Here is a 26,732-nt window from a genome sequence, read left to right as displayed (position 1 = left end):
CATTTATTAATGCTGGCAACTAGAAGGTTAAGATTTGGAAGAAATGTAGCTTTGGAACAGTACTCTAAAGACCAAATTACTATGTAAGACTGATATAGTTTCTGGGTGGCTGACATTTTTTATACTTCAGTTATGGCCTACAATTCCCAGATGGCCAATCCACTATCCGGAGAGAAAACAAATTTTTTAATTCTGATGACCCTTCTGGGTAAGGCACCAATGGTTCTCATCACAATAGCCTTTCAACCACAATAAGGTGATTAAGGGCATGAAGTCCAGCCTTGCTCTTCATCCACTGGCTGAAATGATAAATAGGTGTAAGTATTGTTGTAGCACTTTACTTTCTGCACAGGGGTCTCCAGATCACCTGGGAAGGGCGATAGAATATGGAATATTCTAGCTACCTGACTTGAAGTTAGCAGTCTTTGAATTTGGACTGCATCACATTCGAGAATATTGTAATATGGGACAGTTTAAGGAAAGTTTAGGAATGAAGTATCCTAGAACAACCTTTTTCTATCTTGCTGGATCCGCTTAATTTGTACAAGCGGAGAAGAAGGAAAAGAAAAGAACACCTTTTGTCAGAGTCCTTGCTAGACTACAATTCAGTGCTGGTCTGTTGCAGTGCCATCAGTCTGTTGCTGTTTGAAGCCCAAGTACCTCAAGACAAAAGTCCCTCCCTATGTGCACCAGACAACCTATATCTTTGACGATACTGTATGCTCCCCTGCTGGGTGGTCCAAGGCAGGAAAAATGTGTGATAGTCACCCTGGCATAAATAGGGAGGGATGTGTGCCTCTATTCCTGGGAGATGGGTTGCCAGATCTTCGATTTCTCCCAATAGATTCAGCTGTAGCTGCGCCTTTGTAAACCCACCACTTCCCCAACATTAAACGCCATAGAGGAGCCATGATTTTAATGTGGCAGGAGCGCTGCTTCTTCACACAATATACAACCCTCTGACGTAGCTTCCAATGGCTGTGTAACAGAGCGCTCCATGATGGGAAGTTGAATTATCTTGCTATGGTTCTCCTTGTGACCAGGTTTATGTGGGAGCTTAGCCATGGCACATAGAAGGTATTTCAGTTGACTGGGTGGATTTTTTATTGTCTGAATAATTGTGTTTTTGAGCTCATTAGTTTTCAAACGGTTCATGTGCTCCTTCCTTCAGCTGCTGACTGGTATTTCAGATGGCTCAAAACTCTCACTAATAAAAATAAATATTATTTTTTTGCAAAATGCTGATATGCCACATATTATAAAATACTTAATTGTTGCATTAATAGGTGTTGATTGTTTAATATTTAATACCAATTTCTCTTTTAAAAGAACATAGTTTTTTTTGTTTTAAGACCCCCAAGTTCAAGCAATAATTACTTATAGACTTGAAAGTTCTACCCATTCAATGTAGTATTGTATGATTTTCCAAGCAGGAATTAAAGTCTAAAAATATAGGTTTTCTGATTTTCTTAAATATGTTTTGGAAATTGTATGTAGAAATATTAAACATTGTATGATATATGTATATTGGCCCAGAATATCAGTACATGGTATTATGAGGCCAGCCACAAATGTTTTGTAGAGGCCAAAGATCTATTGTAGGTAATTGACTTATTGGTGAGGTGGGGGGTGAAACCCTACACAAGCAGCAACCACAGTTTCTGTCAGGGTGAAACACAATCACACCCCAAATTAACCAGTGCTTAACCCTCTCGTAACTTGGCACAAAATGATCGAGCTTAACCTAGGGGCAATGAGTAAAGAATTTATGCAGCACTTCTAACAGCAGTTAAGTGCAAACACAACACAAGAAAAATCCCTCACCAATTTAGAAAAAAGAGAACAATTTAATACATTATTTGAGACTATGACAAAAAACTAACCAATAGAACGGGAGATATGCATTTTTAAAGAGTTAAGTGAAAATAGTGCCTAGAAGCACAGAGCACCAAGTTTGGTTATCTGATCACAGTGGACCAGGACAAAGTCTCAAATTCAGCTCAATCACAATGGAGGGCTTTATATAGGGACCAAAGTAGGCCCCCTGAACAAAGTACCTTAAATCCTGGTTTTTGAAGCATTGCAAGATCCATGTTGGGGTTGCGTTGCACAGCTGTGGTTCTGAGCAAGCTGCAATGCAAAGTCCTGCACTGCCGTCAAAGGATACCATCAATGAGGGGCTTGTGATGCAAAGGCCTGTGTTCAGGATGCGTCACGCAGTGGTGTTTCCAAGGAGACTGCGAGCAGCAACGCAAGATCCGGCCTCAGGGGTGTCTTGTGCTGCTGTGGTTCCGAACCGCCACTGTGAGGAGGTGCATCACGCTGCAATGACTCTGCCCATAGGACCACAGCTGGGCTGGCATAGAACCTTCAGGCCCAGTTCCAAAGGTCCAGAACTAGGATGGCACCACTTGGGGGGTAGGACTCACAGCAGAGAGGGTTCAGATGCTGAGCTGAGTTGGTTGTAGCCTTTTTTGTTCCTGAGGCTTTGATTAGGAGACCAGCCAACTAGCCCTTGGTCTTCTAATGGAGATCCTGAGTTCAAATGGGGGGACCATTCCTTTGTACTCAGGCAGCAAGGCAGCAGGGCAACAGAGTTGCAGTCCTTCTTGTGGAGCAGCATAGCAGTCCTTCTGAGCCTTCCACAGGTCTAGATATGCACTGGAGAGTTGGGTCTGAGGGTCAAATATTTATACCTGTTGGCCACTTTGAAGTAGGAATAGGTTCTGGAAGTTTCCACCCCCAATGGTGCTTGGAATCTCCTGCTTCCCTGCCCTGGCCCCAGCTTGTCTGGGGACACAAAATACTAGTGTCAAACCCTTTGTGAGTGTGCTGGGAAAAGCCTTTGTGAAGGACAAGTGCAGTCTGTTAAAGTTACTCCCCTCATCAAGTCAGAGATGGCCTACCCTGCCAACACCTATTCCCCCTTTCTTTCACTGTCTGTGTGTAATACACAAAGATCAACAGCCAGCTACACCACGTCATGTGAATCAGGATACAGGCTACAGGCACCAAATGGTCAGGACAAGAAAATGCCAACTTTCTAAAAGTGGCATTCTCATAATTGTCACTTAAACTCTGACATTACTGGTAAAGATGGTTTTAAATTACAATTCTTTAGATGCCAAACTCAACATTCTCACCTGCTCCCAATTGAAAGTTATCACTTATTAAATAATGAGCTAACCCAATGCTATCCTATAGGAGATGTACACCTTGCAGTAGTGAAACATGTAAAACTTAAAAGTACATGATCTAACTTTTAAACACACCACACCCTGACCTCTGGAGTGTTTAGGGTCTACACTAGGAGTGACTTATATGCATTAAAAAGGAAGGTTTAGGCCTGGCAAAAGTTTTATTTTGCCAGGTTGAAATGGCAGTTTAAAACTGCATACACTAGCTGACGTGCTGCCCATAGACATGTTTACAAGGCTACTTAACTAGGTGGCAAAATAAGTGCTGCAGGTCTACTAGATAGCATTTAATTTACAGGCGCTGAGTACATGTAGTACCACATTACTAGGGACATGCAAGTAATTAAATGTGCCAATTTGCTGTAGGCCAATGTCATCATGCTAGAAGGAGAGAGCACAAGAACATCACCACATGCTAGTGGTGGTAAGGTGCACAGTGTCCTTCCTAGAGCCAGCAAAAACAGGAGGATGGAAGGCTAAATGCTGGGGGGAAGACTACGCAAAGGATGTCAGGTCCAGTACCTATCATGAAAACATTATTTGCCTGTGCAGAAACACATGGCTTGGAAACACAGATTAGAGGCTGTCTCTCTGTGATGTGCTGTTTGCACCCCATGCTATAACTTGTATATAGATTTTTTTTACTTAATGTATGCACATGTGCATGGACCCATTCTTCGTCTCTGCCTGGATGCTCAAGACATTGATTTGACAGTCTCAAATGAGGTTACATAGCCTCTTCTACAGTAAAATTATTGTTTGGAAAATAATTTTATAAGCGTAAAAATGTAAATAAATGCTCTTGTGGTAATCATGACCCTTTAAATGCTTTTGTTGAGTTGGGTCAATCTGTTGCTTAATTTTGAATGGAAGTGCACTTCCATTGCACAATTGTGTTTGTTTTACATGGATCTGAGGTATATTAATAAACAATAGTGACGTGTGAAAGTTTGTAGTGCCATGATGTTAGCAGTACTCTGAATACTTATCTTTCCCTCATTGTAGGTGCTGACATTGGCTAGCAATGAAAGAATCCCATTGAATCCATCCATGAGGCTGGTGTTTGAAATCAGTCACCTTCGCACTGCCACTCCGGCCACAGTATCCAGAGCAGGTAAGCCAGCTTTCTCTATTCACCAATAAGGTTACATAGCATGTATACCTTACAGAATCTTTTGATACCTAGATGAGGCGAATGGCACGGGAAAGCAAGCGATGGTTAGGGGATCATATGTAATTGACTTCTAACGATGCACAATAAAGGCCTCATTACGAGTCTGGCGGTCCTAGTACCGCCCGCCTCGAGGTGGCTGTCAGACTGCTGCCAATGCGGTGGTCCAGCCTCCACATTATGACTGTGGCAAACGTGCCATGGTCGGACCGCCGGCACCATCACTTTTTCACCGGCCGATGGCCTGGCGGTGCCGGCAGTCTTAATCCCCCAGGGCAGCGCTGCCAGCAGCACTGCCCTCGGGATTACGAGTCCCCTCTCCACCGGTTTTTACATGGGGGTTCCACCGCCATGTAAAAGCTTGCAGAGACGGGGTGCGGGGGGCCCCATGGGGTCCTCTACATTGTCCATGCACTTGGCCCCCATGGACAGCCCCTTCGTGCTTTTCACTGTCTGCTTAGCAGAAAGTAAAAAGCGGGATGGGTGCTGCTGCCCCTGACGCACTGCAACATTTCCACCGGCTCAATTTTGAGCCCACGTCAATGTTGTGGGCTGTTTCCCGCTAGGCCAGCAAGTTTCTGCCCTCTAACCCAGCAGGAAACTTGTAATAGGGGGCCACAGGAAGGAGACCGCACTGGCGGTCTCCTGAACTTGGGAGTTTGGCAGGCAGCACTTTCCACCCACCAAACTTGGGTCTTACGTTAGTTTCTCAGTGTGTGGGTTTTCTTAACTACCTCTCCATCCTTACAACTGAAATTATTCAACATTTTTCCAGTTATCAAAGCCAGAAACTTGGAAGTTGTACTGGGTTATTCGTACAAAGTTGGTTAGCCTTACAAATATATCCCATTCATACGCACATATGTTCGTACATCCCCATAGACCACGCTCTCACTGACACACATAGCAGCCCTGTGAAAGTGCCCCTAGTCCAGTATTTTGTTCAAAGCACAGTATCTGGCTCTATGGACATTAGGCCTAAAGCCAATGAAGCTGGGCATCGGGGTGTCTGGTAGCAGTTCCTTGCTGGCACAGGGTCAGAAGAGTGAGCATAAATAATCAGCATCCCTGACCCCTAACTCAAAACTACCTGACTAGCTGCGATGCCTTGAGCGAGAAAATATTTGGATAAATAAAAATGAAACTGTACTCAAGAGGCCTGAATGAAGAGCAATAACATCAAGCTTTTGCATGCATCTTGTTATCTTTGTGCATTTATGTTTACATACCTCTCTAACATAACTTTGCTTTCAACCTAATCACAGTTTTTTATACAAAATATAGCATTTGCTCGATGCTCTCTGTAAATAGGTTTTCTTTGACATGGACAAGGATACAATGCTTAAATGAGTTCCCTCTGTAACTGACAGTATGATGTGTTTGTCCAGTCCACCTTTATTGTTCTATTATTATTTTTCCATTTCCATTTTAACTTCGGATTTACCTGTCCTTATTCTGTTCCTAGATCCCTTACCTAAGCTGTAGTCTGACCAAAACAGACTATGTACATTTGTAATATGACACTCTAGTGCACCTCCACAATAGGAACACTTGATTTTGTTTTTCCTAACAAGATGAAACGGGAGTATAATGAGGATCAGCCATTGTTAGTACTTACAAGGTAAAGAGAAAAAGGCACAATGTGACCATACTTCAAACAGTGATTCAAATATTTTCCTATATTGATTGCTTTTTTCAAAAAAGAAAATATAATATTCTGCTACATGTATTTAACATTTACTTTGATAGTGACTCTACCTTAACGTGAAGTACAAAATATCAATGGACAGTGAAAACACTGAGAACTATGGGCCAGATGTATCATTCTTCACAATTGCGATTACCTAATTGCGATTTTTAGTGAATCACAATTAAGTAATCGCTATTGGAATGTATGAAACTCCAGGAGTTTCATACTGCGATTCGCAGGGGCTTGCAAATGGACCTACCTCATTAATATTCATGAGGTAGGTCGCAATTTGCGAGCCATTGCGAATGGCTACAATCACAGGGATGGTGGCCTGCTGGACTCAGCAAACCACCATGTCTGTGATTGCTTTTCAATGAAGGCAATCTTTTTTTTTTTTAAATGCAGCCCGCTTTCCTTGAAGGAAAACAGGATGCGTTTAAAAATGAAAAGTTTTCTTTTCATTTTTTAAGAGTATGGGGTGATCCCTTACTCAAAAAAGTTTTTGCATGCATTCACAAAGGGTAAGAGATCCCTTGGGGACCCCTTCCTCTTTGCAAATGGGTTACCACCAATTTGAAATTGGTGGTAACGGCGATTGTTTTGCGACCGCATTCACGTCACAAAACAATCATACATACCTTTGCGATTCAGTATTAGGAAGGGACGCCCTTGACACGCCCCTTCTAATACCGAATCGGTACGTAGTCGCAAATCCAATTTGCGATTCGGTAACAAGTTACCGAATCGCAAATTGGACTTGTTACATACCAAAATGCATTTTTGCGATCGCAAAAATGTTTGATACATCTGGCCCTATGCTGTGTCATTTTAAATTCTGTTTTTTCTCTGCTGTGTGTAAGAAATACAGTGAGGGCTAGATCGAAGATTAACACATACTTAATTTCTTCTTTTATCAGGAATCCTTTACATCAACCCTGCAGACCTGGGGTGGAATCCTCCAGTGACCAGCTGGATAGACAAGAGAGAAGTACAGTCTGAGAAAGCAAATCTGACCATTTTGTTTGACAAATACCTGCCACTTTGTCTAGACACTCTAAGAACAAGGTACAGTGATGTATAACAGTTACCATAATACTAAACAGATGGTCTCTTCAACGAAGTCCCAATGTGTGTAACAGTTACAATGCCATGCTGAGATGATTAGTGCAACAAGAAAACAGTGGATACATCCAGTGAACACCTCCAACTTATGGTTACAGAGCTTTGCAAAACCAAGTGTTCAGTGCATTAACTCCAGGATGGCATAGTCCCAGGCCTAGCTCTCCCCGTGCTGCTGCATCTCTCTTGCTCCTGTCTTCTCCTTACTTTTCCCCTCACTTTTTTTGAGTGCCTTCTCCTTGCTTTACCTCCTTCTCACTGCTTTCTCCTTGCTTTTACCCCCATTCTGTGTGCCTTCTCCTTGTTTTTACCTAGTTTTCACTTCCTCTTTTCTTTTCCCCCATTTGTGTGTGCCTTCTCTTAGCCTTTCCCTAGTTTTCACTGCTTTCTTCTTGTTTGTTCCCCATTTTTTGTTTGTCTTCTTTGCTTTTCTCTTGTTTTCACTGCTTTTCCCCCATTTCTTGTGTGCCTTCTTTTTGCTTTTCCCTCATTTTCACTGCATACTGCTTGCTTTTTCCTTCATTGCTGCTCCCACCTGCTGCCCATTATTTCATGCATCCCTCCTAGCCCTGCCCACCGCCTCCCAGCACCCCAGGACCTACTTTATGGAGGCCCCATCATGAACCCATTGAGCATATCCCAGCATTGCTCTCCCTGTGCTTTTGCCTCACTCTTGCTCCTGTCTTTTCCTTGCTTTTCCCCCCATTTTTTGAGTTCCTTTTCTTCTCATTCTTACTGCTTTCTCCATGCTTTTCCACTCATTTTTTGTGTGCCCTCACCTTGCTTTCCCCTCGTTTTCACTGCTTTCTCCTTGCAAGGGAAAAAGCATGGAGAAAGCTGTGAAAATGAAGGAAAAGCAACGAGCAGGCAGACAAAAAACGGCTTGCTGCCTTGCTTTCTCACCCATTTTTTGTGTGTCTTCTCCTTGCTTTTCCCCTGTTCTCACTGCTCTGTCCTTGCTTTCTCACCAGTTTTTCGTGTGCCTTCTCCTTGCTTTTCCATTATTTTCTTAGCTTTCTACCTGCTTTTTCCCCGTTTTTTTGTGTGTCTGCTCCTTGGTTTTCCCTCATGTTCACTGCTTTCTCCTTGCGTTTTCCTCCCTTTTTGTGTGCCTTCTCCTTGTTTTCCCTCGTTTTCACTGCTTTCTCAGGGACCTGCAAGTGCCTGGATATCCTGTTGAGTGATTAGCTGTGCTTTACAAATCCTGATTGATTGATAGTGAGATATCACATATGTGTAGTTGCATGTCTTTGCAAGTCTGAAAGAAAAAACTAAAACTAAAGATACTTAAGGAAAATACTAAGACCTGAAGTCAATAGGTCCTCTAAGTAACTTGACATTGTGCAGCACACGTGTCAGGATGTCTTTGGGTCATAATAAACAAATCCTGCATTGCTCCAAAGAGTTCACTCTTTCTCACCTTGACGACCAGCTCTGTTTCATAATTGCTCCCCAGAGCGCTCTTACCACATTGCTCTTTACTTGTGCTTGTGCATGCTGTGATATCATTCTGGCATCTGTTTCTGTCAAATTGTGTATGCTTCTTGTGACCTGAAGAGACCATAGGTAGACCAAGACAGCAGTAATCGACTGAAGACCATTTCGAAAGCAACCATGAGGTCAAGGAGAGTCAGAGAAGATTGCTGCCTTTCACAAAGGTCAACGAGGAAGTAATCTCCTTATCACTTTGAAGTAGCAGTTGGGTCCATTAATCTACTCCAATACACTTTTACACAGTGTTATAGTATACTCACAGAGGTCTGTGATGTAACCGCTGTACTGACCAGAGGGACTTCTTAGCACACAAGTGCCTAGATACCATAATTTTTCTCTTATTTCTTTCTAGATACTCTGCCTTCACTCAGATTTCTTTAATGTTCCCTGTGCACAGTATGCATCCACTTGCTGGCATGGCCTACCTGAATATAACATATTGTGATTGTACAATACATGAGACCTTCAATTTGCTTAGAAATCTTAAAGACTATAGTCTTTTTAGTTAATAACAGTAGTAGGCAGGAAGACCTAGAGGATTTGGCTATTCATTGGAACAATTATTCCTATGATATTTATTAGATGAAGCCCTTATATTGCAAACTCACCCTTTAAAAGTGTCCACAGAAATAATGTTGCATGCACTAACTCTGCAAGCTCCTTTTTTAGCTAAAGCGATTGAAAGAGCTCAATAACATGACTACATGTGCTTTCAAAATATAAAGATATTTTATTTCATTGGTTAAACTAGCATGTTCCAGGTTCCACAAAAATACATTTCCTTGTGATTTATTAGGCTTGTGTTTCTTCTCAACAGCTACAATGCTCCACACACATCACTGGTATTTTAGTGCTATATAAGTGGCTAGTTGTTGTATTATGAAGATCCTATTGTTAAGTAAGTCTCTGACCTGAACAAAGACAACCTCTGTGAATTCCACATCCTCTCAATAAAACTGAACCTCAATCTAGATTGAGATATTTTATTAAAATTGAATTAAGTGTGTTATATGCTACTGGGAAATCTAAGGTAATCTCTTACCAATAATGGATGCTTAAGTGCACACCCATTTCCTCCTTCTGAAACTCATTACTGACATCATTGACACAGCACATTCTAGGCTTCATATCCAGCATCCATGTGTATGTGAAGCAGTTGATTTTGTTTGCCTATGTTATGGAGAAGAGACATTTTACAGACTTTGGCTTTAGATACTCTAAGTACACCCATCACTTCTATTGAACCTAACTGTAAGAAATTGGATTTAACTGGGGAGGATGACTACCCACCTCGAAAAATAATCACAACCCTTGTCAGGATGTACCCTTAAAGTCACTAAATTAACCTTAAATAACCTGATCACAACACGCTATGGCATAGAGAGACTGACTTAACATAGGGTAATGTGCAAAGTATATATACAGTATCAAACAGTAATAAAGTCGAAATGCAGCACAATAAAATTCTAAACCTAATTAGAAACACAGAGTACAACATAATAAAATGGCAAAAAGCTAATAAGGGTAACTGGAGATGTGAATGTGTAAGGTTTTCATTAGTAATAGTTCCAAGAAGAACAAAGTGTCTATGACACTGTAGGCCGGGACCTAGGTACAATTTGTCACTGGCCATGATGGAATGCTGGTTGGATACATCATACATTTTACCTTCTGACTATCCAATCCTCCACAGGAGTAGACCTTAAAAGCAACCGAGGATCTCAGGGAGGCACATACAACTCAGTGTGTCAAGGCACAGGCCAGTACAGGTCCATTTAGCACTAGTCCATTGGTCAGTGGCAGGAATATGTATCTTGTAGCTTGATGTGTCCCTGCAGCTTTAACTGGATGTCAGCTTTTTGACCCTTGTAGTCCACTTCTTTGTCCTGGGTACAAGAGGGAGCACGTTCAGGGCTCCTCTCACGTCACAAAGAGCAAGTCTAGTTTTCTTCTGTTCTTCCTTAGGACCAGGAGTGTTCTGAAGTGAAGATACCACATTTATGCCTGCCCCAAGCTAGTGTGTCAGGCTGACTCCTGAGCACACCTTAAAAAGTAGGGTCAAAGTTTTTAGGCCAATCCTAGCTATTTTGGCATTTTCAAGATAGTAAAAGTCTTTTGTCACAATAAACTTGGGCTCTGATAACTGTGTGTGTGTAGGGAGTGTGCTAGTATCAAACCACATATAACACTAAAATCCAGTTTGAGGAAGGCACTGTACCCCTAATAAAAGCAGAGAACAATCTGGTAGAACAAAGCATGGTTTTTCATCAACAAGATGGTGGATATACAAGAATTGTTTTGGCATCATGTTATCCATCCTTTCAGATGTGCCCTATTTTATATGTAAACTCAGCAGGATTTGATATTCCAGCAGAATTTGACACTAATGTCAAAAGGAGTGCACACAGCCCCACGCTGCACATTCTTTTATGTTCAGGGGAGTTGTCTCTGCTCATTTAGGTCAGCCTATTGCTTTGTCTGGGGAGCATTTCACACCTTTTTCACACCTATTCTAATGCTAATTACTGGCTAGCAGAAGTGGGAGAGCAAATGCAAATTTAGCCTCCAGGAACTTCAGACGTGGAAAAGGTAACTATGCAAAGTTAAGTTTTCTTAATATTTATTAACAAATTGACTTTGCCATTGAATCAGCTTTTTAATAACTATTTAAAAAGTTATTTTTTTCTTACTAATTGCATTTCTGAGATGAAGTATTAGGATTATAATCTGTATTCTGTGTTACTACATAGGACAAATAGGACTGCCCCTTGAAAAATAGCTTTTTGGTGCTAGTCACTGTAAAGAAATGTTAACATTACACTTTTACATGTCCTACTTTTAAGCACCATGCTCCTTGCCTTGTGGGCAGGATGACTTATTGATATTTAAAAGGGAGGTTTTGACCTGTTAAAAGTGTTTATTTTGACAGGTCGAATTGCAGTTTTTTACACTCCTTTAAACAGAGTACACAGGATAGTCCGGAAGCATTGTTTACATTACCACTGTATTGAATGTCACAATGGGTGCTGCAGTCTACTTGTTGCATTTAACTTTCAGAACCTGGCTATCCTTCCTGGAACTAAGATACTATAATGCCAGAAAGACATGTATACGATCATGCTGGCTTGATAATCTGAAGGAAGGATGGTTTAACATACTAAGACCTTGCTAAATTCACAAAACCCTTGCAGCAATGCTGGCCAGGAGAAAAGAGGAAGCAAGTCCAACATTATCTGGGTTGCGTAACCGTAGGGTGCGCATGTTCTCTCTTCCTAAGCCCTAGAAGTAGAAGGAGGTACTTTGCCTTATTACCTCTAGCTGATAATGGTGGATAAAATATTTGGTCCAGCAATGGCTGCCTCTGGTCCTTTGGGTGCCATCTACCATTAGTAGTTTTTGACTGTGACAGGTGTATTTTTAAATATGTACCCTTGAAGTTACAGTACCTACCAGAGGATGCTGTAGTGGGTTATGGCAAACTACTACATCTGCTCCCATTACAAAAGCATATAAGTCAAGTTAAACTTGTACACCAGATATCACAGATTGAGCAGAGTTTCTCTTAGAACTGAGTTGTGACCTTAACCTGGTGTGTTAAGCAAATTAGTATAGGAACCCCTTTACCAAATGAATACCCACTTTCTGACACTTGATATCAAAGATCCCATTCATAAGGCCCGAGATAGTTAACCCGACCTCAGGAGAAGGATTAGACAACAATATTGCTTCCTACTGGATGCATCAAAGTTCTAAATTGAATCATTATTTTGTGCCTAATCTTCCATGTTGTATCTTGTACACCCTCTTAAATGCATTTCCATACAAAAGATGTCAAGGATGCAAGCCATGCTGCCTAATGTAGGTAATCAAACCCCTTCAGATGGACAATTAGAAAATGATACTGCTGAGTGGGTACCACATCCCATTGTTTGAAATGGAGGGGTAGAATGAGCCTTAAAAGTCATAAAAAAGGGCACTGTGCCCAATGACCGTTTTATAAAATAAATTTAATAATAAATGCAGATGCCCAGAGTCTTTATCAGGAACCTGATACTAGCACCTTCTGAATGCAGAGGTTGCCAAATACCAAAGCCTCCTCATTTTGATGCCACCTCATTCTTCCACCACCATACAGTTTGTGTCTTTTTGCAAGCTATTTTTCATCATCACTTTCCCACTTTGTCACTATCTTCTGATCATTTTTCTCCTTCTTCCTCCCTTTTCTGCCTTTTTCTTTCTTGGTCAGGGCCAATGATGATGAAACAAGTCTTGGTCTCAAAAACTCTTTCTAATACCTACCACATTCCACCACCACACATATTAAGCACTAATAACATCCACTTCAAATGATGGAAGATCTCATAGCCTTATAATGTGAAATTCAGTGTATGAATGCTCCAATCTCTAATTCTTTTCATATGCATCATCCAGTCATTTTCATCCTGTTCATCCCAGTTCAATGTCCTTCCCACCAATTAGGCCTCACATGCTAGACTTTGCATGCGCTTTCTATTGCAAGACATATTGTAGGCTTCCCAAGAACAAACAAGACCTTGGAGCCTGCTGATTGGTTGGTTTTTGGATAACACGTATTTGCCTACTTCTTATTTGTGTCCCAGCTTGGCAATCTTGTGGTAATTCCTCCCAACGAGTATAGCCTCCTTACTATCCCTTTTGATTGGCTGACTTCAGTGCTTCCACTGCTTGCATTTCAAGCAATACTTTTGTGCTAAGCAGTCCATAAGGTGCCTGTGTTTTCCAGCTTTTCACTCCTATACTTCTCTCTGCCTGCATTCCGTGTTGCTCTCTGTAACATGTGCTTCTCCATGCCCCCCTCCAAGCTATGCTCCTCGTTGTGCGCTCCACTGTTGCTTTCTCATCTGTGAGCTTCTCCCCTGCAACTCCGTGTTGCTCTCTTGTATCTGTTAGCCTCCCAAGGCTCTGCTTTTCTTGCTCTCTGTCATCTACTTTACCGCCACCTGTGCCCTCTGTGTCGCTTTGCCCATCTTCATCGTCTATGTTGCTTCCAATATCTTCCGTCCTGTGTTGCTTCCATCTGTGCCCTTGCCCTGTTTTTTCTACCCCACCTGCTTTAAAAATAAAACATCTCAGCACGTGTTTTTCACTTTTTAATGACCAATCCACCTCTGATGGCCAACCACAGAGAAAACAAGCGTTTGCAATGCAACGGGTCTCGCGTTTGCTCATGTTAGAGCTAATAGCGCTGTAAACTCCTAACCGGACTTTTCACTCGTAATGAAACCTATCGGCAAAAGTGCAATTATGTACGTAACCGGAAAAAGTGCAATTAACTGTGTAACAGGGTCGATATTATGCAAAGCGCTCAACTTCTGCCAATCTAGATCGTGCTGCGAAAATAGAGAACAATTAGCCCACGAACCGGTCGGAAAACAGTGAACCTCGTATGTTTTCTGTACTTGGTTGATGCGCTCGAGGAGGGCTAACCACTCGTAAAAGGCATGACGTATGCGTGCCTTCCACTAATGAAATCAAGCAGATTCTAACAGCAAGCCCACGAACCAATGAAAGACACTGACGTGACGTGGACGGGGCTCCGAGATCTTTTTAATTCCTAAAGCGTCTCACTAGCGAAACACATGCGCAAGCGCATGCGACGCAGGCTCGACCCTAAAAATGTGGCGGCGCCATGTTTAAAAGTGTACGCATGCATGACGGGCTAGCCTACAAAATGACTCAGACGTCTACATCAAAGCTTTTTTTTTTTTATTCCTTGACAATGCAGCACAACATCAGTTATGCTGTGCAGCATGGCTAAAAATATTTGGTAAAACCAATAGGTCCCAAAGGGCGAGACGTTTTGGCTTTGCCATTGCTTCTTATTTTCATATTCCTAGCCTATAGGTTCTTCTGCCGGCACCTCTTCTCTTGTGAGCGTTCTGGGTGGGAATCACTGAGGTTATGACTCAGACTCCCCTGTTAATCCTCACTGCGGTGGAAGGCTGTGCTGTTGGCAAAGTGCCTTTAATAACGCTTTCTCTGTGATGGTGTATTTGTCTTGTTCTCAAAGAGTGAAGCTGTTTACCAGGCGTCACACTGTTCCCGTTTCTGTAATTCTGAAACTGCCTGTGCTAACCTTTCTTCCTAATAACTGTAATTAATTTTTTGAAGGCTTTCGACGCTGCTGTGACTGCCACGGCATTAGTGTGGAGACTACTGCATGCGGCCCGAATCGCTTTTAGAAGTGAAAGATGAAAGAGTGTATTTTAACTCCACCATTTGACTGTCTTTAAACTCCTCTCGCTTACAGAAAATCGTTGCCCCTCAGCAAGCCTTCGATTTCATTCCTTTCAAGAGGATCAAAGTTATAAATGTCTGAAACATATTATTACTTAACGAATTGAGTTTCCCTGCAGCACCGGGGCGCAAGCGGGGATTTTATGTAGCCCCTCGAAGTACTGGTTGAAGCCCTCGTCCATTGCGGAAGAAAAACGGAGTAAATCTGATTTGAGCCCTAGGAAATGTGGACTGGAGATGGTTTCTCCGTGTAGTGATCTCGGTTCACTTCGGTCGAAGGCATGCACAAATACCCTGCAAAATGTTCTTTCTGCATCACGTTCCTGTGCTCGGTATCGCCTCATAGCTTAACTCTGTCATTACTAGTTAAACATGTATGCCGCGTTTGCGGTGGATGGTCCTGAGGCAATGGTATTTTATTGTAGGCACAAGTAATTCAATAATATATCTAATTATTTTTTTAACATTTTAACATCTCAGACTGGCCTGCAGAGTCCCTAGGAATCGTCTTACATGACAATATGAGTGACGTTTAAACCCCGTTCTAGGGCTAGAATCAGCCACGTTGAGTTAAAACAAATGAATTCAAAATGTGTATTTTATAGAATCAGCATGTTAGAGGAACGTATTAGTTTGCTGTAGGTTGTTTGTCTATTACTATTTTTGCAATGTCTTCGAGGTGTTAATCCTTAGGTGCTCTGGTACAGAGTTACTGCTCTTTGAAAGAGTGAATATAATCTTATATTAGAATTAAAAAGAGATAGGGCAACATGCATTTTAACCAACATGTTCTGCCAAGGTACTAGCTTTGTAAGAGCATGAACAATATGAAGAATAATTCGCATTCGTTGTTTGCTGTGAGTTGCAACAAGTTGTTTTGCCAAGAAGATCATCAACATGCGTTCTTTTTCTGTATTTCAAAAATCCACGAAAACCTCCATATTGGTACAACAAATTCCAAAATATCCATCCCAATAATGTTTCTGTCCACCACGTCATCCATCATAGATAGCCTGGATGTGCTTTGCAGGAAATCGCAGCGTGAACAATCTTAACCATGATCTGTTTTTATCCAGATTTAAGAAGATTATACCAATCCCGGAACAGAGCATGGTTCAAATGTTGTGCTATCTTCTTGAGTGCCTGTTGACCAAAGAGAACACTCCTCCTGATTGTCCCAAGGAACTTTACGAACTGTACTTTGTATTTGCTGCTGTCTGGGCCTTCGGAGGAGCTATGTTCCAGGACCAGGTAGGAAATATTTTTGAAATGCTTATAGCAGTTGTTCCCAACCTGTGGTCTGGGGACCCTTGGGGGTCTCCAAAGCTTCCTCAGGGGTTCCGAGACTGCTTTGAAAATGAATTAATATTAACAGATTAGATCCCCATCTTTCAGTAATGACTCAGTGGGGGTCCCCGGATTCCAAAAATGATTCAGAGGGGGCCCAGTAATGATAACGTGGGGGTCAACATAAGTTGAAAGGTTGGGAACCACTGGCTTATAGTACTAATTGTTAGCTATACTTTCACTGAAAGTGGGTTAAATTATCGCCATACTATCGAAATATCCACATCTTATCTGAAGATATGGTTATATGGGATTGCCTCTGGCGAGGTGGCATTGCATAGTTTCACTTTTCTACATGTTCTTGCATAATGTTTGCTCCACCAACTTTACGAATTATTGAGAATATTGTCCCAGCAGAGATCAGGAGGAGCACCATAAAAAGCAATATTTCAGGAGAATTAAGCTCAGTCTCCCTTTTCTTTTCCGTACATCTTTGAGATTGATTTATAATGTATTGGATGCCGCCCCATCCCACCCACATCCCATCCCCCTGTCGCAGCCGTGCATGGCCTGGCCTTTGTGGGTGCTCACAAACAGCTTACTAGTTGGGTACCACCCTGGAAATATAAAAAATCACCTTACAAAAATGCATGTTTGAACATTTCTTCTATGAAAAGTTTGACTATTTCACCATGCATGTAAGGTACTGGGATATACAGGGTAGGCTGACATTACTCCTCCACAATTTGCATTGCTTACCAAGAGTACCCTTATTGTATTGTATTAATCTACAACCATGTGTGCATCTGTACGAACCATAGGTACATATCTGTGATCCCTCTATGTGCATGCATTAAGAATGAAAGTTTGTTACAGTTACACTTTGTCATAATTGGTATACTCACATAATTAAGTGAAGACTTGAGGCTGCAGAATGCCCGTCTGCAAAGCTTTGTGTTTGTTAAAATCACATCAACAGAAAGGATGTTACCTTTACTCTGAGAAACAACAAATATCCTAAAATAAGGTCAACTCTGTTGTTAGGTCACTAGATGTTTTTAGAGATTCCATAGAAGAGAAAGGATTTATTTTCAGTGGCAGAAAGAAAAGCACTACCACCCACAATATCACTGTTTCTTCAACCACTGATGTGAGCGGTTATCACGCAGAGGATTTTGTTTGCTTGACCTATAAGTTCATCAACACAATGGACTGTATGTACGTCATAGGACAGATCATTAAAAACATATATTTTAGCTTGTTTGACCTTGCAACATATATTTTAGTTTTAAAATTTTAGCCCTGATGAAGCAACAAAAATAACTGTTAAAGTCGCGAAACATGTTGGCCTGCCTTCTTTTGTAATTACCAATTTTGAAATAAAAATTAAAAGCAGCTCTCTGACTACTCAGAAAAAAATGGTCCTTTGTTGATTAAATAGAAAAAATGTGTTGAAGAGACTACCTCTTTGGAAAAAAGATATCTACATCTCTTGTATAACGGTGTCTGGCTCTGGGTTCAACTACAGGCAACCGAGACAGTTAGCTGACACACCTACTACTTTCCAGTCAAAAATAATAAAAAAAAACCAGTCTTCCTTGTGACTAGGAAAGGGATGATTCAGCCATCCCAAGACTGAGTTTCATAAGGTTGGTAGATACTCACCATAGTTGATGTGGGGACGTTTGCCTGCAGGGATGGTGCCATGTTCATGCTCTCTACCAAGTGCTGAAGTCTGTATAGATCCAGCAGTTAGAGTTGCTCTCCTCTTCCCAGGGCAAAGAGCCACACATCTACAGATCACAGTAACAAGGCTGTCTAGAATCTAGGCTTTTGCAAAGTCTTATAGAAAGACAGCGACCAAGCAAAGTATCTGTCTCTAGCAGTTTGTCTGATGTGAGCTGATCCATAGAGATTCCTCCATGTCCCGATGTGGTATGATTTACAAGCTCAAAGGAGCCAATATTCATTTTTCATTTATAATGAGAGCACCCTAACCAAGCAAACCACAATTCTAGCTTGTTAAAAAATGAAGGTCTTTTCCCAAACAGTAAGAAGACTGTTTATTGTTTGTGTTTTGTTTTTACTGCCTTTTGGAGTAGAAATTTCCATGTCAGCACGTTTTTAAAGGTGAAGGTTGGGAGCCACACAGAACCAGTACAGGCCAATATTGCTAGGTAACAGCCAAGAACACAGGCAATTTGGTTTGGGGATTCAGTAATGCAGAGAAAATCTACATTGAAGAAAGAAAGAGGGTGGGAAGATCCCCTCCCACATGTGAGAATGTTTTTGGGCTGTGGGTCCTGAGTACAGAGACGTGTAGGCTGTAATGTCTGCCATAAACAATAGACACACTGAATAGTGATGATTATCTTCTGTACATATGCATAAACTATCCTTTACGCTCTTCCAGTGAAAAGACAGACAGACACGCACACACACGAATCCACCAGTGAACTGTAAAGTAGTCACTTTCTATGACCCCCCTGCCATCCATCTTAATTGCTACTCGTGAACAGCACGTTAAAAATCAGTAACAGCAGGAACCAATGAACAAGAGGGTGGCACAGCTTTTCCAAACTATGCATAAGAAACAAACATAGACACAACGCTCTCGCTTCTGAGTGTGGTTAAAACTCTGTTGCTCTACCAGTTCCAGCTGTAGCTTGCAGATGTCAGGCGATCAGATAATATTATGAACTGCACTATCCAATACTGACTTCAGGAACACGATGTGCTAAATCAAATCTCCATTTCTAAAAATTGATACAATTTTTTTTATTTTGCTCTGCGGGGTTTGTGTATTATGGCTGCATGTGATAGAATCTAGAGATGTTTTATTAAAACTGAACTGTGCATATGAAAAGCCATCCTTTAATGATAAAGCAGAAGCACGAGGTATCCGCAGCCTTCCAGAAATAACTTCTCTTGATGAAAAGTATTTGTACAGATCCATTATTGGACATTAGACGCAATTCATTGTGAAATGAATTCCCCACTTCAATGGAAATGTCAAGTTTGAGAGAATTACAGGTTTCAGTTACACATCAGCAACTGACATTGCACCTGCACGAGGAGGGACTGGTGTTTCTGGTAGACCGTGGTACATGTACTTTATTGGAAGGATCTGAAAATAACAATAACTGACAGGGGGATTTAATTTACCAAAATTCAGTTCAGTCCTCCGGGATAGATGATGCGTTAGCATCACTACATTTCTTATATCTACATTACATTTTCTGTGATAGGGAGCTTGTAGATTGTGCTCTGTATTCTTTAAAAACAAGGTGGAGGGTAAAATAATTTGAAATGCGTCTTGAGATTTGTGAATTTAATTTAGTATGTAAATCTCTGTTCCACTTGCATTTGAGATAATTAATGCACACTCAACACTTCAATTACTTATCCTTTTCAAAATTGTTTAAAAAGAGGAGACACACATGAGAACAGTGTCTGTTCTTTTTTTTATATATTTTATGTTTAGTTCGATTCTGTGATGGTAGATAGCCTGCTTCTCTATGTCTCCATTTTCGTGATAACTTGGGTCCCATCTAATTTTTGTTCCCCAGTACACTTCGTCCGACTCTTTGTACTAATCAACATTGTGGTGATATACATGTATTGCTGTTCTGTCCCTCGTTTGCAAGTCTTTGGGAGTTCTGTGTCCTGCTACCACCACCTAAAAAACCCTCTCAGAAAGAATACTACAATTTTACATATTTGGAAGTGGCCCAGTTCAATCTTTCTCTACATAAGAAGGCTCCACCCCATGTAAGACCAGCAGCAGACTCAATTCTTCTGTTTTTTGAGAATATCATGCATGATCATAGGCGCCTGTAGCAGTTGCACCTCTCTAGTGGGAGGACGGTGCCTTTCTTCCAAGGGTTTGCTGCTCACATTTTCAATTGAACGGCATAACATACATTTGACTTCATCTACCTGTATGTCACCTACTACAACAAGCGATAAGCAGTGCATCATAAGTGGAAAGCAGTTTGTCACTTACCAGGGCAATTACTAGTTTCCTGGGGATCAGCAGCTTATGTTTTCTGTACCATAATGTGAACATGGTCGGTCAGACCCCAAGAAAAGACATCTAACAAACGAGACCATGTACTTTGTGATGGTAAAGAGGCTGTCATACTTTGGGATATAGCACCTGGTGTGGAATCTAAGGCAGTAATGCTTATTGTTGCGAGCCACCCCCCCTTCCTGAAGCATTATGTGAGGCATCCAGAAATACAAGGACTCTGGCATACTACCTTGCATGTATCTTTGAAAGAGTAATCATTGACGTCCTGTGCTATCAGATAATTTATTTACTTCTGATCTAGTCCAAATAGTACAGCTGTGACTCTGAACTTAATTAAATAAGTTGATAGGTATTTTCGCCAGATCCCTCAATTCTAAGCTGTGCCCTTTCTCCTCCTGGTTCCATTACTTGTATACCGATACTTGGAGTATCCTAATACTCTTTAGTTGCTAAAGAAACTATATATATACGTATACAGCAAGCCCTACTCATTGAAACTCATGCCAGGGCATGCTTTAGGAGATCTGTAATTTACCTTCATTTATTCAAAGAAAAATAAGCTATTTGGTGTTGAGTTTGGTACCAGTTTCTTTAGATTACATTTCAACACAATCGTTTATGATGAATCTGCTTCCAGAGTTGTCTTCATTTTTCCATACAGGCATAGAGACCTCTCATATTTTCATTGATGTGAGGTTTAATAAATTACAGTTTTTCATAGAAGCTCCAGGCTAGTTTTACATGGAGTCAGATTGCTCTCTGCCATTGCAGTTTCCTTCAGACGAGATGGCTGCCTCCTTTTTCACTTGCTGAATTCAGAAGAAGTTGAGCAGCAATGATTTTGTCTGCAATGCTAGAGATACATTCTTCGCCCAATGAAGAAAGACATCCAAGGCTTCCGGTCATCTCCTTTCTCTACACGTGTGGAGAACTGCTTGAAGTAATAAAGTAGCCCTGCACATCACTAGTGAGCCTCTAGAACACTAAGCATACCAAGTTCTTTTTGCTCTCCTTTAGGAGGTTCAATAGCTTAATAGGCCAGTATTCACTGTCCCGTATGGACTGATTCACACAGGCTTTGTCACTGTTTATTGAGGCACGGTCTAACCAAAACAATATAATGGACTGCACTCTGTGTGTTGTAATTGATGCAGCCTTTGTTCAGCAATTCCCACCCAAACTTGCTTCCTTAACTTGCATAACATATGATGTGTTCCCTTCTATTGATACCATAAGTTGTGTAATCAGGTTCCCATCCAGATGAGAAGTAAAGCAACATAAAATTCATAGTGATTGTGGTATAGGTAAAACGTACTCTTCCTGCTTTTCAAACCTATTCAGCTTTCTTCTCTGTCAGCATAATCTGGGCTATCACCTTGCAGGAATCATGCAGGAACTAGGTGAGGTGATGCACCTAAAAGGTATGGATCCTCTGAAAGATGGAGGGCAGCTCACATGCCATAACTTCAAAATTCTTAAAATCACAGTGTTGTTTTTTGAAAATATTTTCATGGTATTGAATGTGACACTTACAGTTCCCTATCAGTCTCAAAGAATGGACTTAGGGTATTTTTTATTTTTTCATTTAATTGCATTTTCTGACCAATGGCTGAATTTTGCATAGTAATTGATGCTTATTGAACCAGTTTAACAGTTTAACTTCTTTGGAGGAAAGTTAGTGGCTTGATGGTTGCCGTCATTCTCATTCAGGGGGCTCAGAGGTCAACTAAAGGTAGGACGCACAGGTTATGGGGACATGAAAATCTGAAAGTATTGTTTGGCAATGCAGACCATGCACTCCTGTGTGGGTCTTCAATTCAGTTTGTAGAATGGGTTGCACAATTAAGTAAAGCATTGGCATATAAACAACTGCTCATATATCTGCAGATAAAGTTGGGATTTTGTGCTTTGAAGGAAATCTGCTACTGCTTCCATACGTGGGTGGGCTTAGAAGAGTGAATATTGGTTTGCTTATGCCATTATTTATCACATTACAGTTGCTGAACAAGAATACGCTTTCACTTCAGAATAGATAGCAAAGCCCAATAAAATGTACTGGTTGTAGAAAAGTGATGGAAGAAATGCTTAAACCGACCTGAGCCATTGATACATTAGGAATGGTGCATTTCATTTTTCAACATCAACGATATGCAAATCATATGCCAAAAGGGACATTCAAACCTAAAGTGGTCTGCTAATTTCCCTTTGACTAGGAATATGAGAAAGCTCAGATCATTTTTGATCATTTTTGGTCGTTACCAGTGAGTAGCAGTTTTTTTTGTTACACTAGCTCGGAATAATCCCAGACAGAAGGTCCCTACTTCTTGCAGTACTTTTGCTGTGGGACCTCTCTCTACCTGGGCAGTCCACTCTCAGTTACTTCATTTAATACAGAATGCTGCGGCATGAATCCTTTTGGGTATCTACAAATATTTGATTTACTAGCAAGTCCCTAGTAAAGTGCACTTGAGGTGCCCAGGGCCTGTTAATCAAATGCTACTGGTGGGCCAGTGGCACTGTTTGTGCCACCCACATGAGTAGCCCTGTAAGCGTGGCTCAAACCTACCACTGCCGTGTCTGCAGTTTTAAACTTCTAATTTGACCTGGCAAGTGTACCCACTTGCCAGGCCCAAACCTTCCCTTTTTATACACATAGGACACCCCTAACGTAGACCCTAGGTAGCCTCAGGGCAGGGTGCAGTGTATGTTAAAGTTGAGACATGTACTGATGTGTTTTACATGTCCTAACAATGAAATACTGCCAAATTAGGTTTTCACTGTTGCAAGGCCTATCTCTCTCATAGGTTAACATGGGGGCTGCCTTTAAATGTCTTTTTAAGTGCAGTTTCCCTTTGGGAGCAGATAGAGATCTGGAGTTTGGGGTATCTGAACTCACAATTAAAAAATACATCTTGCAGTAATGTTGGTTTTTAGGCTGTCAGTTTGAAAATGCTAGTTTTAGAAAGTGGGCATTTTCTTGCTTAAATCATTCCGTGGCTTTGCCTGCTTGTGTATTCCCTGTCTGGGTCAGATTGACAGGCTGTTTTTGAATCTCCACTGGACAGTGGCACAAAGGGATCTGGGGTGCAGCTTGCTTATCCTGATGGGTCATCTGGGCTAGAGTGGAGGGAGGAGCTGACACTTACACCTAAATGGACTGTGTCTGCTCTCACACAATGAAGTCTCCAACCCCTTGGTGTGTGTGTGTCTAGGGGCAGGCCTGGGCAAGGCAGGATCTTGTGGACAACAGAAACTTTACTTTGAAGATTCCTTCAAAGGCAAAAAGGGGTATAAGTAGTGGACCCAAAGCCCCAGATTTTTAGATTACTTCTCGACTCAAGAGGAACCTCTGCAAAGGAGAAGAGCTGAAGAGCTGGAAGAGGAGTACTGCCCCTTTGCTTGTGACTGTGCTTTTGCTGGGTTGGCCTGCAGTTGCTGCTTCTGCCTGAAAAGGGACAAGGACTGGACGTTGTGGTATATTCCTGCTTGTGAAGTGTCTCCAAGAGCTTGGGCTGAGCTTGCCTCCTGTTTTGAAGTCTCAGGGCCATCAAAGACTTCCTCTGCCAGCACCTGGACTGTCTGCTAAGACTCTTACCCTTCCAAGTTCCTGGGCCCTTGAACTTGAAACTTGAACGGTGAAGCTGGTAGAACCAAGATGTAAATTCATGCACAGGAGCCATGCAGGGAAAATTTCATCACACCACCTGCAATGCGGCTGTAAAAATGACGCAACACCAGCATTGTGGCTGAAATTGACACACCTCCTACATCGGGCTGGGAAATCGACGCATTACCTGCATCACTGCTGGAGAAAAGATGCAACACCCGCTTGCAGCTGCTGAAATTGACTCAAACCCCATGCAGCACGGATTCTCGTCCTCGTGTGGCTGGATTTCACACGCATCATCCCTGAGCATCAAAATCAATAAGAACCTGCCCAGATCCAAGGTATCCGTCTGGAAATCGATGCATCGCTCTCTTGCGAAGAGGAAAACGAAGCATTGCCTACCCGACCGGAGAAGAAAGGGTGCACGACCTCACTTTCTAGTAAGGAATCGACGCATTGCTGCATTTTCGATGCAGCTCGCCTGTGTGGCTTTATTTTTTACGCAAGCCAGCTACTTTGTGTAATATCAATACATCCAATGATTTTATAGAGTAAGACTCTTTTTAATTAACCCAAATTCATAACTTTAGTTGTGTATGCTGGATTTTTTTCATTTTTGTCTTGTTTGATTTAGATAAATATTGGCTATTGTTCTAAACTGGTGTGGTGTCCGTTTTGTAGTGTTTTACTGTATTACTGTGTGTGTGTTGGTAAAAAACGACTCTAAGACTGCCTTTAACATAAGCCTGACTGCTTGTCCCAAGCTACCAAGGGGGTGACCACAGGTTATTTTAAGTGAGTATCTCCTTTTCCCTGACTAGAGTGAGGGTCCCTGCTTGGACAGAGTGCAAACTGACTGCCAACCAGAGACCCTATTTCTAACAGTGACTGTGTGAAGGAAGCCAGCATTGTGTGACACACAGTGGTAAAGTATGAGTTGGCAGGTCTTTATATGTTGTGGTGGGTTGAAGCAAATTGTGAATCACAGTTGAACAGGCTGACTCAAAGCCCTCTATCAATGTATAGATGTATTTTTTTCTATTTAGGATTTTTTTAATAACATGAGGCTGAGATGGCTCATGTTGTGTCTAGCTGGGTTTAAAAAGGTTTGGTTGTTTTGCATGCAGTGCATGAATGAGATAGAGAAAAAAAATGCATGCTAACTTCTCATGGTTTTAGTTTGGAAAATAGTTCCTATGCGTTGTAATAAAAGCAGTTCATAGTAGGCAGAATAATGCAGTACACAACCAATAGCAGGAGGTGAGCTGAATCAAAACCCACTTGCTGTATATTTTGAAGAATTGATAACAGTAGGTCTAGTAGACAGACCTAACAATTTATTCTGCAAACCAAGTTACTCTGTGAAGTTCATTACTTGGGATTTTTGGGTATATACAAAGTTTTGGTACCTGCTGCACCGAAGGGCAGTGGGGGTACAAGAGAGTTGATGGTACAGGTATTGAGAGGCTGGATAGATACGGCCTAGTGGGCAGTGAGCAGAGATCGGGTGGCCGCACAAACCTGGGATTGAGGTGAGTGAAACAAGGTATGTTGTAGATTGTTAAAGGGGGAAGGGAGCGTAGACAATGAGAGCTGAGAGGTGCACAGAAGCAGGCTGACTAGCTGGAACAGTGAGGAGCTTATGTCTTTGGATAGCGTTGGTTTTACTTTGTACCGCCGTTGTTGAAATAAACCCCTAACATGCACATTCTCTTGCACGACGCACGAACACACAAACATATGAAATAATCAGTTATATGAAATGGATAATTTTGTACGTAAACAATTCAAGGACGCTTTTGTAAGTGTCCACATCCTTACCAGCCACACCTTCATACCTATGAGTTTACATATCTCTGCTGGTCTGAGCCACGTGCGTAACACAGGCCCCTCCAGGGCAGAGGAGCCACAACCCTTCGTGGGCCCTCCAACCATTCAGGGGGCACCCATTTAGCTTAAGACTAATGAATATATGTGAGATAAGGAGTCTCTGAGTCGCCTCTTCATAGTCTGTAGGGGGCCCATTATTTTGCTTTACGCCACTGGTCTGAGCATCCTCTTTCCCGCTGGCTCGTGCTAAAGCCGGTCTGCATGCACGCGACTCATCCATCCTGGCTTGGGGGACAGCTGCAATTGCAGAAAAAAGCAAATACGCAAAAGGTGTTTGGCAAATGCTCAAATATAGCACCTGTTTATTGGCCTCCCTAGTCTAACCTCGGACTGCGACCTTTTCCCAAGAAAATGCCAGGCTCCACAATATCCAAGCCTCCCACTGCTGCTCCCCTGCGCTCGCATCCTATTTTCCAATTAGAGTCGAGCACTCGAAAAGATTTCAAATCCAGGCGGAATGGAGCAGCGCAACCTCTGTTTGTCAGGCTGGGCTTCTGTGAATACATTAAATGAACCCATCAATTAAAGTTACTAATTTACTAAGATTTCACGGCCTTCCATGATTAGGGTTTAGTTGTAGTGTTGCATTAGGTGTAAATGTGGCTAGTGAAGTCAAGTTGAAAGCGTGTTCGGTGCTATCTCTGCATGCATATTATTTGCAATATATTATGTTACTGCGTTGTGATCTGTGGTGAGAAATAAAAGCAACATCCTAACAAAGCGATACTGTATCCTAATGCGATAGACTTCTGGGAGAGTGTCCCGACGTCTGGTGATGGCTGACAATTTTGTCATGGCGTAAACATGAAGTTTTGCAGGCCCGTTAACTCACAAGGTACGCCGTCGCACAAAAGGGGTTTCCAGCTCAGGTGCGAGCTCTACAAAGTTGGGCTCCAATTAAAACCCCCAAGACATGGAAAAACAAATGAATTAGTAACCGGGCGCGCATTCATTTCGATAGAGTTTCA

The 26,732-nt window shown here is 41.8% G+C and overlaps 1 protein-coding gene across 1 annotated transcript in view; it reads left to right on the top strand.

The window, feature by feature from the left end:
* The window catches only part of DNAH9 (dynein axonemal heavy chain 9), a 975,671-nt gene that overhangs the window by 341,234 nt on the left and 607,705 nt on the right, over positions 1-26,732 (top strand). The window contains exons 34-36 of the mRNA XM_069200368.1: positions 4,203-4,311; positions 6,976-7,123; positions 16,024-16,198. Coding sequence (XP_069056469.1) covers positions 4,203-4,311; positions 6,976-7,123; positions 16,024-16,198 — 432 coding nt within the window. The remainder of the gene's footprint in view (positions 1-4,202; positions 4,312-6,975; positions 7,124-16,023; positions 16,199-26,732) is intronic.

The sequence above is a fragment of the Pleurodeles waltl genome, chromosome 7 (assembly GCF_031143425.1).
Source record: "Pleurodeles waltl isolate 20211129_DDA chromosome 7, aPleWal1.hap1.20221129, whole genome shotgun sequence".
NCBI classification, from domain to species: Eukaryota; Metazoa; Chordata; class Amphibia; order Caudata; family Salamandridae; genus Pleurodeles; species Pleurodeles waltl.
This window is presented reverse-complemented; position numbering and strand designations above follow the sequence as displayed.